Raw genomic sequence first — 13,230 nt, forward strand, 5'->3', positions numbered from 1 at the left:
CCCCCCCCAATAAAGGTAAAGGTAAAATTAAAGGGACCCCTGGGGTTGCACGCTCATCTTGCTCTATAGGCCAAGGGAGCTGGCGTTTGCCCATAGACAGCTTCCGGTTCATGTGGCCAGTATGACTAAGCCGCTTCTGGCGAACCAGAGCAGCGCATGGAAACACTGTTTACCTTCCCGCCGGAGCGGTCCCTGTTTATCTACTTGCACTTTGACATGCTTTCGAACTGCTAGGTTGGCAGGAGCTGGGACCGAGCAACGGGAGCTCACCCCATCGCGGGGATTCAAACCGCCGACCTTCCTATCGGCAAGCCCTAGGCTCTGTGGTTTAGACCACAGCGCCTCCCATGTCCCTACCCCCCCCAAATAAGACCATTAAATACAGAGTTTCAGATTACCTAGCTGAAATATACCATGTCACAGAGGGGGCAGACTGGGGGTGAGGGGGATCAATCTGTGCACCTCTAACTTTGAGGAGACATCTGGACTGCAGAAGGACTCAACAAGGCCTACTGGTGTGCAATGTGAATCATTTGGGTGGATTTATTAATGCAATCACTGTTCCCCCCCCCCCAAAAAAAGGGAAAAAAGAAATCTGGAGCAGAATATCAGTGCCACTGCTGAAAAAACTGCACTGGCTGCCATTAGCTACTGGGTTAAGTTCAAGGGGATGATGCTGGTGTACGAAATACTATACAATTGGGAACCAGGATACCTAAAAGTTATTTATTCATTGTGTCAACAGATGCCAGGCCAATATTCCACATTTTTTCCAGGGAGCTCCAGGTGGCATCCATGATTCTCCATCTCCTCATTTAAGCCTCACAACAACCCTGTGAGGTAGGCTAGGCTGAGAAGCAGTGATTGGACAATAGGTACTACACACCTGTACTAGCTACTCTCTCTCTCTCACCAGACCTTTTGACCACACAGCCTCTTTATTTGAGTCAGTAAATCCCAATGATTTTGATTGAAACGTTTTATTAATCTGGCTTGGAGGGTGTGCAATCTCTTTTAATTTTTTGATGGGTGCCACTAAAGAAGGAAGCCACCCCATCAATAAGTTACGCACTCTGAAGTCCAGGACATGGTGAACCATGCTTCTGCCTGCCGTACTTTTGGAGGGCCTGGGCTTTCAAATAAATACATTCAGGGTTGCAAGTTGTTCTCGTGAAAATTAAATAAGGCAACCTGCTTGGGCACCAAAATGCCTTCAAGTAAAATATGCAACAAAACAAGCAGTTTAAAAAGCATGACAATGGTGTGTTTTGTTTGTTTCAAAAAGCAAACAGTGTAAACAATAAAATCAGAAGTTCAGTTCAGCGAGAGACTTGTGAAACTGCCATGTCTCTAGGGGCCAGCAGAATACCAATGCAGATGGGGCTTCTCATATTTCATCAGAGAGGGCGTTCTACAACACTGGTGTCAGCAGTAGAAAAGCCCACCTCTGTGTTACCACCAGCTGATAACCAACTGGGTTCTATTAGCTGATTGTAGTGCCCTTGCTGGGGAGCAGAAGGTAAAATGTGTTGGGGGGCGGTTTCTGGTCCAGAGTCATTTAGGGCTTTGTATGCAAGGAGCAGAACCTTAAAATTGGCTCAGTGGCTTATAGCAGGCATCCCTGAACTTGGAACTACAATTCCCATCATCCCTGACCACTGGGCCTGTTAGCGAGGGATGATGGGAGTTGTAGTCCCAAAACAGCTGGAGGGCCGAGTTTGGGGGGTACCTGGCTTATAGGCAGCTGCTGTAGATTCCCCCTGTACTGATGGGATATGTGCTCGATACAGAGCACCACTCAGGACCCAACTGCAGGAACCATCCCAAAACCCAAGACTCATTCCATTATTATATTGTTCAATGTTCCCCAGTTAGCTTCCACCCTCCCCAAGACAACACTTACATGTCCATTGTCATCCAATAAATTGTTAGTGAGCTTGAGTTTATCAAAGGAGACAATCTGTTTCATCCACTGGGCTCCCCTAGCCGGGGAATCTGGGTGATAATGGACTCTCCCTGGAGTTGCAGGGTCTGCCTTGCCAGCCACCAGCCAGGAGGAACTGTGAAATGCATATCTGTATGGGGAGAAAAGCCAGCAGTGGGTTAGCCACCATGCTAAGTTTTACATTTGTGAATCTACGTTGCCAAGAGCTAATTCTACACTTGCAAAAACATCGATTTCGATACATTAAATAAGCATCCTGTTCTTAAGATAGGTTAAATAAACAACCAATTTAAGGAACGGGTTGTTTATTTACTCTGTCGAAATCAGCATCACCCTGTCTCAATGGACTTGAATATATATATATATATACAGTGGTGCCTCGCTTAACAAATGCTCTGCTTAACAAAATTTTCGCTTAGCGAAAGGTTTTTTCTAGCGGAGGTTGCCTCGCTAGATGAATTTGTTTTCGTCTAGCGAATCGCGGTTTCCCATAGGAATGCATTGAAATTCAATTAATGCGTTCCTATGGGCAAAAAAAAATTCAAGAAAAATTCAATGCATTCCTATGGGATTCGCTAGACGAATTTTTTCATTATAAGAAAAGACCCGTGGAGCGAATTAAATTCGTCTAGCAAGGCACCACTGTATATATTAGGTGTTTTAATTAGCACAACAATAGTGTGCCATTTTCAACAGTATGATTATAAAGTGAGGCAGTGTGGAGTAATGGTTAGACCCTACTAGGCAAGACCCTGGCATAGCTGCCAAGTTATCCCTTTTTTTAAGGGATTTTCCCTTATGCTGAATAGGCTTCCTCACGAGAAAAGGGAAAACTTGGCAGCTATGGACCCTGGTTCAAGCCCCGACCCTGCCATGATGCTCCCTGGGTGACCTTCCTGACAGTAAGAGCTGTTCGACAGTGGAATTTGCTGCCAAGAAGTGTAGTGGAGTCTCCTTCTTTGGAGGTCTTTAACAGCCATATGTCAAGAATGCTTTGATGGTGTTTCCTGCTTGGCAGGGGGTTGGACTGGATGGCCCTTGTGGTCTCTTCCAACACTATGATTCTATGACCTCGAGCCTTTTTCTCTCTTTCTCTCTCCATGTAACCTACCTCAAAGGGCTGCTGTGAGGATAAGATGAAGAGCCGGGAGGCTCTTTCTCTCTCCATGTAACCTACCTCAAAGGGCTGCTGTGAGGATAAGATGAAGAGCCGGGAGGAAAACCAAACATACTCCCTTCCTTGAGCCTTGTGGGGGACAAACAGGACTTCAAGGTAATAGGTAAGCATTGCATTTGGGCACAGGTCACATCCACTCCAGTGAGCTTTAATTTATGATAACGTTTATAAACTCTCTGTGTGTGTGTGTGTGTGTGTGTGTGTGTGTGTTGTGTATAATGGTGGTGGTGTACAAGAAATTAAAGGTAAAGGGACCCCTGACCATTAGGTCCAGTCGTGACCGGCTCTGGGGTTGCGTGCTCATCTCGCATTATTGGCCGAGGGAGCCGGCGTATAGCTTCCAGGTCATGTGGCCAGCATGACAAAGCCGCTTCTGGCAAACCAGAGCAGCGCACGGAAACGCTGTTTACCTTCCCGCCGGAGCGGTCCCTATTTATCTACTTGCACTTTGATATGCTTTCGAACTGCTAGGTTGGCAGGAGCAGGGACCGAGCAACGGGAGCTCACCCCGTCACAGGGATTCGAACCGCCGACCTTCTGATCAGCAAGCCCTAGGCTCAGTGGTTTAACCACAGCGCCACCTGGGTCCCAGTACAAGAAATTATAAAGTCGTAAAATCCAAAACAAACAGTCAGCACTGACAAAATATCAGCTTTGCAGGTGTATTTGATTTCAACAGTAATAGGCAGAAGAAACACCATCCCAACCAGAGGAGCCTAGCTTAAAGCCCCCAAATGGGGCGCTCTGTTGGCGGGGCAGGGGCAGGACTGAGATGGCCCAAGATCCACCAATTCCCAAGCTGTGTCACAGCCAGTGCCAGCCAGTACTGGGCTCAATGCAAGAGCAATCGCTGCCCCATCCCGGAACTAGCACACAGATCAGGCCCAATCTGTGGCTGGTCAGTAGACATGGAGATCCCTCTCCCATGTTTCAGAGCTCTGGCAGCAGCAGTGGGTAACTTGGGACTGCTTTGCCTAGCCCACAAGGAAACTAAGCAAATTATGTGGTCATTATGGGACAGTCAAGTATTGCATCTGTATAGGGCTGTAGCTTTAATCTAGGGAGCCCTTGGCAAAGGAACTTGGAAATGAGACAGAGAGACCTACCACAGCAGCCAGAGGCCGGGCAGTGTCTGAGCCACGGCTTAGCCAAATAATTTGTTCTTCTCATTGCCAGCACGTCACCTTGAAAGATGCAAAATGACAGTAACTAGAGGGTGCTGCTGACCATGGGCAGAGAGTTCCTTTCACCACAGAGTAACCAAAAGCAGTGCATGGATATCTGGGGTGAGAGAAAAGAGAGCTACAGAGTCAGAGTGGATGTCTTCCAGAAAGGGCCTTTCATTTCTGAACTTTAATGTGTGGACCCATGCGAAGTGTCAGGCTTTGCTTTCCCTTCTGTGTGATGGGAATACGGTTACTTCACTTTCTGCTCTTATAGCTTCTCAGCCGCTAGCTTGCAAAGAAGCTGTAATATTTTAGTATGCGGTCTATAGGTTGGTGGGAACAGCTGATCAGATGCTTAGGAAGTTAAGAACATTAGAAGAGTCTTGCTGGTTCAAGCTCAAGGGATCTCCAGACACCTAGCCCACTGAGTCAGAAGGGCCCAATGGAGATATGTATGGTAGGAACATAACAACAGCCCTGCTAGGCCCATGTTGTCCAGCATCCTGTCCTTGCACTGGAGAACCAAATGCAAAGAGGAACCGAATGTCCCAGGAACTCTTTCTACTTATGATTCCCTGCAGCTGATATTTACAGGCATTCCGCCTTGAAAACGTCTGTCTAACGCTGAAATCAGCACCGACCCATCTTAGCAAAGGTGATCTTTCTATTAAAAAGAGAGAATCATTTGGCATGCCTCGCCCGAATCAAGAGAGAAGCATGCTAAAACAGTAATTGGTTTAAATGTCATCGGGACAGCTAAATATGTCGACACCTATGCATGTCTACTCAGAAGTAAGACCCACTGAGTTCAGTGGAAACTTCTCTCAAATCAGTGCAAATAGGACTGCAGCCTCAAAGCAGGTTTCCAGCAAAACCTGCCACCGATTTGTTCTTTCGGTGTGTGTGTTTTTTCTCCCCCAAAGTCCACATTGATTCTAGAGAGTGCCATTCTCCTTTTGTGATTGTTTATTGAAAAGTCTGCTTTGGCTCAGAGGGAGAATCCTCTCGCCTCGGAGTTGAGCAGAACCATCACTTGCCAAAAAAATGGGGGGGAAGGAGAAGGTGGGGGGGAGGGAAGGGGGAAAAAGAGAGATATCCTCAATTAGATGTTCTATATCCCGTTGCCTTTGACAAGCAAACATTTCTGAAATGCCCTGGGAAGCTGGAGATCTGTCTAAATATTTACATCTTTGGCATCGGGATTTCATAGGAGCAGGGTTTTTTTTGTTTTTCTGCCAGGCGCCTCGGACCTGGAGCAAAACGCATAAATGCTCCTTTCACTGGGTCTTTGAAAACCCTAGCTATGGGGGGGGGGAGTCAAAGCCTATAACAGGGGGAGGATGGGTGTGAAGGTGGGGAATATAGGAAGCTGGCTTATGTTGAGTCAGAACATCAGTCTTGGCAGTGGTCCTCCGGGGTTATTATTTATTTGTCTTCTTATTTTCCTGTGCCAAGGAGTTGGCACATGTATTTATCTCCCTCCTTCCTTAATCTTCACAACAGCCCTGTGAAGCTGAAAGGCAGCTTCATAACCAAGTGGGGATTTGAACCCTGGTCTCCCGGTCCTAGTCTAACACTCTAACCACTATGCCACACTGGCATGGACAGGGAGTCTCTCCCAGCCCTATCTAGAGATAACAGGGATTGAACTGGGGACCTCCCGGCTGCAAAGCACTGAGCTGTTCCCCAAGCAGCTCCCGAGAGGAAGAGGAAGTGGGGGGCAGAGATCCAGGATGCAGCCTTGCACTGGGGGCCAGATAGAGGCTCTTGTTGCCTAAAATGAGTCTCCCGTTTCCCCCGCATCACATTCTTATATGTCCCATCTACTGCTCTCGCCAACATGTCAATGTCAGCAGCATCGCACTTAGATCACTTTAGACATTGTCTTATGAGGACACAACTCTTTAGATGGCAAGTAGTCAGCGTGGGTGCCCTGCAGATGTTGTTGGACTCCAGCTCCCAGTAGTCCAAGGCAGTATGGCCAGTTGTCAGAGATGATGGGAAATGTAGTCCAAAAAATATGCAGGACACCATGTTGGCGATGGTAAGGTGTGTGTTTTAATGGGATTGTTATTTTGTGTGTTTTAATTATGGGTGTTTGTTTTTTCGTTGCTTATGTAATTGGTTCTTATGAACTGCTGAGAAGCCTAGCTTGACTTTAAGTGTATTATTATTATTATTACCGGTATTATCTGACTCAGAAGACTAGGTGCTTACAAGGCTGCTAGTGTTTGGACACCAGGATTAAACTGTGCAGAGCTGGAAGATGGAGAGCGACTAGAAATATACCATATACCGTATATATGGTACATATATATATAGAATCATAGAGTTGGAAGAGACCACAAGGGCTATCCAGTCCAACCCCCTGCCAAGCAGGAAACACAATCAAAGCATTCCTGGCATATGGCCGTCAAGCCTCCACTTAAAGACCTCCAAAGAAGGAGACTCCACCACACTCCTTGGCAGCAAATTCCACTGCCGAACAGCTCTTACTCTCAGGAAGTTCTTCCTAATGTTTAGGTGGAATCTTCTTTCTTGTAGTTTGAATCCATTGCTCCGTGTCCGCTTCTCTGGAGCAGCAGAAAACAACCTTTCTCCCTCCTCTATATGACATCCTTTTATATATTTGAACATGGCTATCATATCACCCCTTAACCTTCTCTTCTCCAGGCTAAACATACCCAGCTCCCTAAACCGTTCCTCATAAGGCATCGTTTCCAGGCCTTTGACCATTTTGGTTGCCCTCCTCTGGACACGTTCCAGCTTTTCAGTATCCTTCTTGAACTGTAGTGCCCAGTGTGTGTGTGTGTGTGTGTGTGTGTGTGTGTGTGTACAAACTATTAATAAATAATAAAATGATAATGAAGATGGTTTTCTTCCTTTGAAATATGGGACACCAGATTCTGATAGATGGAGCCCTGCTCCAAAGTCCTGCGTTCTATGGGGCTTGCTCCTCAGTAGCTGCATACAGAATCGCAGACTCAGGCTGCAATGCTGTGCCCAGTTCCCTTTCAGCTGGCTGTTGCTTCCTGACTGATTTATGCAGCAGTTGCAATGGACGACTGCAGCATCCTAAACGCAGCAGAACCTACCGAATAAACACGCGTAGGAGTGTTGTAGCAGACAACAGATTGTGGCCAATTAAATTCCCGCGGGTGGGGGGGTGGATCGGGCGGGGGGACGGGTTGGTTCTCAGTCAACCCGATGATCCCACCCACGATTCCTAAGGGCCTGCAAGCCAGAAATCGACTTCCACCGACTGAACCTGTTCGGAGGGATGGCCGTGAGGCGGATTCTTTTACCGAGTACAAAATTGGAGCAAATCGCTGACAAATTGCCGAGGCCTCGGAGCAAAAAACACGATAAAAGAGGCAGTAAAATTGGGGTGTAATCGCCATCCGGGCTTGGCATTCCTGTGCGTTGGAATGGCAGGGCTCAAAGCTGCTGGTTCTGCCAAGCCAAGGAATCCTGTGGGGAGTGTTTCCCCCTCTCTCCCCTCCGGCAAGACTTATCCCTCATTTGAGCCACCGCTCCCCACATTCTCACGGCATTGGCACGCAAGAAAGTGTTTGCACGTCAGAATGCGCCCAGGCGTGTCAGTGTCGCTGAAACGATATGCTCGAGTGGAGCGGCATTCCAAAAGGTGTGTGTTTGGGTGTGTGCGTGTGTGTGTATTTCAACTTCTGCTTTCAATGTTGCAATTATAAGCGTGAATTATCTTGGAAGTAAAGCCCAAGTGATATAAATGGGACTTGCTCGTGAGTAAAGATGGGTAGAGCCGGGCTGTGATAGGCTTTGGGACACTTTAGCTGGGAAGCGTAAGCCTGCATAATAGCATCGGGCTGCATGACTGAAAAGTTACTTTCCCGTCTCCAGGGAAGGGAAAGAATTCAAGAACATGATGCATGGAGAGATTGTGAATTTACAACTTTTGAGCTCCCTCGTGGGGTAGTTTATATAAGAGAATAAAGCAATACAAATGAGAATCCATTAGATAAAGAAACAAACTGTCCTGATCTGGGATTTACGAGTGCTTATATCGAACTTGGTTTGGGGATTTTTTAAAAGGTTTCTGTTTGGGGGGTTTTTTGGTTGTTGTTTTTTTCTGCATTGGTTCCTAATATTTGCAATTTCCCCTTAGACTTTGGTTTTAAAAGAATGTGAAAACACGACATCATACAACTTGAACACTAGCAAACCCCAAAAGAACCACTGGCGACTCCAGCCCCCCAACTCTGCCCCCATAACCATTGCAAATGACTTTGCAGCACCATCCTCACCACTATATCCATTTAGAAGCGAGTCCTAACTGAATTCAGCAGGGCTCACTCCAAAGTCAGCGGAGTTTAGGAGTTTCGCGTTTTTTTTATACTTGTAAACCGCTTAGTGCAAAGCGCTGAACAAGTGCTCCCTAGTCTCCCAGAGCTGCGAGGGACTCCAGAGTTTGCTGGGCGCCGATTTGGGCTTCCTTAATGAGAATCTTTGCTTCCAACCCGGGAAGATGGGAGGAAAGAAGAGGTGCCCTTGTACTTGCCGGTATCGCTTGTCATCCACCGGTACGAAGTCCATCAAGAGCATGTAGTCTGCCATAGGGTCCATCCCAAAAATCTTCACCTGGAAGGTGGGGAACATCCTCCTGGATTAGGGAAGGAAAGGACAGCGCAGGTGATGAGCGAGTTACAGAAAAACGTTTTTTTCTGATCCTGCACCCGGTGGACGGCAAGGTAGGTGGGAAAACAAACCAGCAGGGAAAACAAACCAGCGCACCTGACCCGACTGGGCGCTGCACTAACGATCCACGGATTAGAAGTGCTGAAGGGGCTGCGCTCCAGCTGCCTCATAGCGAGTCAGATCAATGGGCCACCCAGCTCCAGCATCATCCCTACACCGAATGACAGCTGTTCTCCGGGATTTTAGACCTGCGGCGGGGTCTCTCTTCCACCTGGAGAGGCCTGCAAAGTGGATGGTCTACCAAGGAGCCGCACATGCTGTGCGAGCGGTTGTTGGACCCCTTGAAGGCCCAGCTAGCTGGAGAGCCGCTGCCTGCCAGACATACTAAGCAGTTCTGGAATAAATGGACTGCGCTCCTAACCCTGGTGTTTGGAAGGTGGTTACGCACAACCCAGGCAACAAATGCAAGTGTCAGTGGAACCGGGGAGAAAACATTTCAGGCCGTGTAAGACAAAACTAATTGCGCCTGCAGTCTTTGAAGCCCGTCCATTCTCTCGGAAAGGATGTGGTGTTAGTGGCGGGCCTAGAGATGAGTTTAAATCCAAGCGCCTGTCAGGGTAAGGTTGGTTGGTTAGGCTGGCAATGCCCTAATAACAGGCTAGGAGGAAACAGAGGAAAGATTTGTCAGAAGGGGCAATCCCGAGTGCTTAAAACCAGTAGGGCTTTGGGTAGCGTCATAAAATGCTCTCCTCGGCTGGTTACACACCATACATCTGAAGCAGATTACTTCACACACACACACACACAAGAAATCTTGGGAACTATAGCTCACCCGCCAGAGAGCGACGAGTCACAGCACCCTTAACAAACTACAGTTCCCATGGTCCTTTGGGGAGGGGGGAAGCTGTGTGCTTTAAATGTGTGGTGTGTGTGCGCGCATTGTCTGGCTGTCATAAACATGCTGCTGGAAGCGAATGGAGAGTGCACAGAGTTCAGTGGGCTAACGACTGCTCTAGTTCAATCTCCGGTTGAAGGGGGCAGAGTTAGATTTCATAGAATTGCAGAGTTGGAAGGGACCGCGTGGGTCATCTAGTCTCTCCCCCTGCAATGCAGGAATGTTTCGACCAACGTGGTCCTCAGACCCATGATTGCCCCGAGATTAAGAGTCTTATGCTCTACCAACAGAGCTACCCCTGCAGGAAAAGGGATGATAGGAAGGAACACCCATGGGGGGCCTTGGAGAGCCCCAGCAGGGCGTATATACCAGGCTTCCTCAACCTCGGCCCTCCAGATGTTTTTGGCCTACAACTTCCATCATCCCTAGCTAGCTGGACCAGTGGTCAGGGATGATGGGAATTGTAGTCTAAAAACATCTGGAGGGCCAAGGTTGAGGAAGCCTGGTGTAGACAATAGACTGAGGGCAAGATGGACCAAGGTCCTTCCTATGTTTTTCCTTAATGCACAACATAGAGAGAAGCAGCTCCTCCACTTGTTAGAAGTGGATAAACTGGAAATGAAAGGAAGCTGCATTGGATCATTTTTTTTTTGAGGGGGGCGAGTAAGGTTGCTGCAGGACCAACTATTACATCCACAGATGATGGAGAGCAAAGTTCCGAGTCCCCCACTTCACTTCTTCACAGAAGAGCTCTGGGAGATCTGGAAGCATGTTCACACAACTATGTTTTGGTTGGCCCTGCAGAAAGGTATTCCCCACCCCACAGACCAGTACACTGCTCTCACGCTCGCTCTCGTCTCATTTCAGAGTTGGTACCCTACGGGTCATCTAGTCCAACTCCCAACTCCACACATCCAATCTGAAACCATCCGCCCGCCTGCCCCCACCCCACCCCTAATTGTGTGTTTCATTGCTTCTTCTCATTCCCATTCCCTTGTTACAGCTTCGTGGTATTTTAGGGACACCGGAAATGTAGATGCAGGTCACAGAGAAGAAAATCCGTTTGACTTCAGTGTGGCTTTCTTCGGAAGAGGGACTGGCATACATCTGCTTAAACTTATAAATCCAAATATTTTCGCTTCTAGCAGGGCTGGATATTTCTCTCTCTCTCTCTTTGAGCTTTGGGTGTCTCCCCCCCCCCAAAAAAAAATACAATTCTAGGGGCCAAAAGAGGAAAGTGAAAGCAGCCTGAGGAACTCTTAATAGGCCGACCTTCCCCCCACGTGGGTACCCCCTCCTCCTCTACTTCTTCCGAGGGCGCACGCCTGCTTCCGAGATTCAGCAGCTTCGGATCAGGTCCCACATGCACAAGTCTCAAGTACAATATTTCCCGCTCCCAGGGCCCAGGCTGCCCCGCCCGCCCGCCTCAGCTGCTGGTGGCGGCTTCTCCGCCGTGCAATGAATTCAAAACCCTCGCAGGCAGAAATCCAGCAGAGCAAGGTGAAGGATTCTGCCTCGCCTTTCATCCAGCATGCTTCTCTTCTAAGTGCAGGGAGCTTCTTCGCCGCCCAAGTTGCACTCAGGGTAGACCCATTAAAATGAATACACCCAAGCTAGTCGAGTCCGTCAGTTTTAATGGGTCTACTCTGCATAAGGCGAACGTCGGATAAGACCCTTGAACACTGGGAACGGATGTGGACCGGCCAGGTGAAACAGTGCCGCTGGAGCCTGCTGCAAAGCGATTGTTTCTCCGCCCACGTCCCGTCCCCCCGGCCTGTCTGGAGCCTGCACAAATATGCGCGGCATCCTGACTTGGGAAGGATTCCCCCTCCCATCTCCAGGATGAGCGCCCCAGCTTCCAGAAGGGTGTCAGCGTGATTCTGTCGCACCAAAAGCAAGCGAAGAGTCGTCTAGTGGGAGGTTAAAGGCGAACAGATTTACTGTGGAAGAAGTTCCGGTAGACTGGCACATTCCCGGGGCAGGAAAAGCATTTGCGCTCCATAAGAAAGCGATCCTGTTCCAGTTTGCCTGGGTATGACATACGCGAACAGGAAGCTGCCTCCCACGGACTCACACTCATTGGTCCATCTGCTTCAGTACTGTCTACACTGACTGGCAGCCGTTCTCCAGGGTTGGAGATGCAAGACCTTCTGTCTGCCAAGCACACGCTCTAACACTCAGCTACAGCCTTTCCCACGAAGCCCCTTTATATGAACGGTGCTAACTTTGCCGAAAATCGCTCTGTAAGACGCTGCTTCTTTCCTCCCTCAGTTGTTGGGGCATATCGTCTTCGAGGTTTTACGGTACTCCATGCCGAGCAAGACGCAGGACTCGGAAGTCAGCATTCTATACTTAAACAATCCCGAAACTCTAAGGCTTTGTCTCTAAGACCAACACCTATTGCAATAGAGAATGGTATTTACTCCCAAGTAGAGGCTCCATCTGCAAGGGGCTGGAAAGATAAAAGTTGGGTAAGGATGGCTGCAATCTGTCCCATCAACAGTTCAGTCGAATATATATCTACTCAGCCCTGTTGAGTTCGTTGGGTCTTACTCCCCGTTGTATAGAACTGTAGCCTCAGTAGCAACTCCTCTTTGAGAATATGTCACAGTGCGGGATTATGCGGCACCAGTAAATTTAGCAGCTTGTGGTGTTCTTGTCACACACCCCTAAGCATGGAGGATGACTATCTATAGGGGCAGCGAAGAAGAGGAGGAGGAGGAGGAGGAGGAGGAGGAGGAGGAGGAGGAGGAGGAGGAGGAGGAGGAGGAGGAGGAGGAGTTCGGATTTGATATCCCGCTTTATCACTACAGTACTCTAAGGAGTCTCAAAGCGGCTAACAGTCTGCTTTCCCTTCCTCCCCCACAACAAGCACTCTGTGAGGTGAGTGAGGCTGAGAGACTTCAAAGTGTGACTAGCCCAAGGTCACCCAGCAGCTGCATGTGGAGGAGCAGGGACGGAACCCGGTTCACCATATTACAAATCCACTGCTCTTAACCACTACACCACGCTGGCCCGCTTAGCTGTCCGTTTCTCTTGCTTTTAATCAGAGGTGTCAGGGGCAATTCCCCGACACACATACACCAAAAAAAGTTGTACCATCCTAGGAAGAAGATATCTGAGCAGGTTTGTTAAACTGGGTCCCTTTCAGGAAACACTGGTATGTTCTGAAAAATAAGGACGGCGCGCGGAAAGTGCAGAATAGCACTTGCTTGGGCACAACGTCGTCTAATCTCTCCTCCTCCCTTCCACAGAGCAGAACGACGTGCTCGTGAAACAGGCCTGCTACTCGTCTAACCTCCCCCTCCCCAAAATAAATCGGGCTGGAAGCTCACGAAACAATCCGTCTGGAAGCGACTTTAAAAGAATGGAT

General features: G+C 48.5%; 1 protein-coding gene across 1 annotated transcript in view; it reads right to left on the reverse strand.

The window, feature by feature from the left end:
• Positions 1-13,230, reverse strand: part of TBX1 (T-box transcription factor 1) — a 44,860-nt gene that overhangs the window by 23,424 nt on the left and 8,206 nt on the right. The window contains 2 exon segments of the mRNA XM_060269996.1: positions 1,904-2,075; positions 8,826-8,927. Of these exon segments, the coding sequence (XP_060125979.1) occupies positions 1,904-2,075; positions 8,826-8,927 (274 nt within the window).

The sequence above is a fragment of the Zootoca vivipara genome, chromosome 17, assembly GCF_963506605.1.
Source record: "Zootoca vivipara chromosome 17, rZooViv1.1, whole genome shotgun sequence".
Classification (NCBI taxonomy): Eukaryota; Metazoa; Chordata; class Lepidosauria; order Squamata; family Lacertidae; genus Zootoca; species Zootoca vivipara.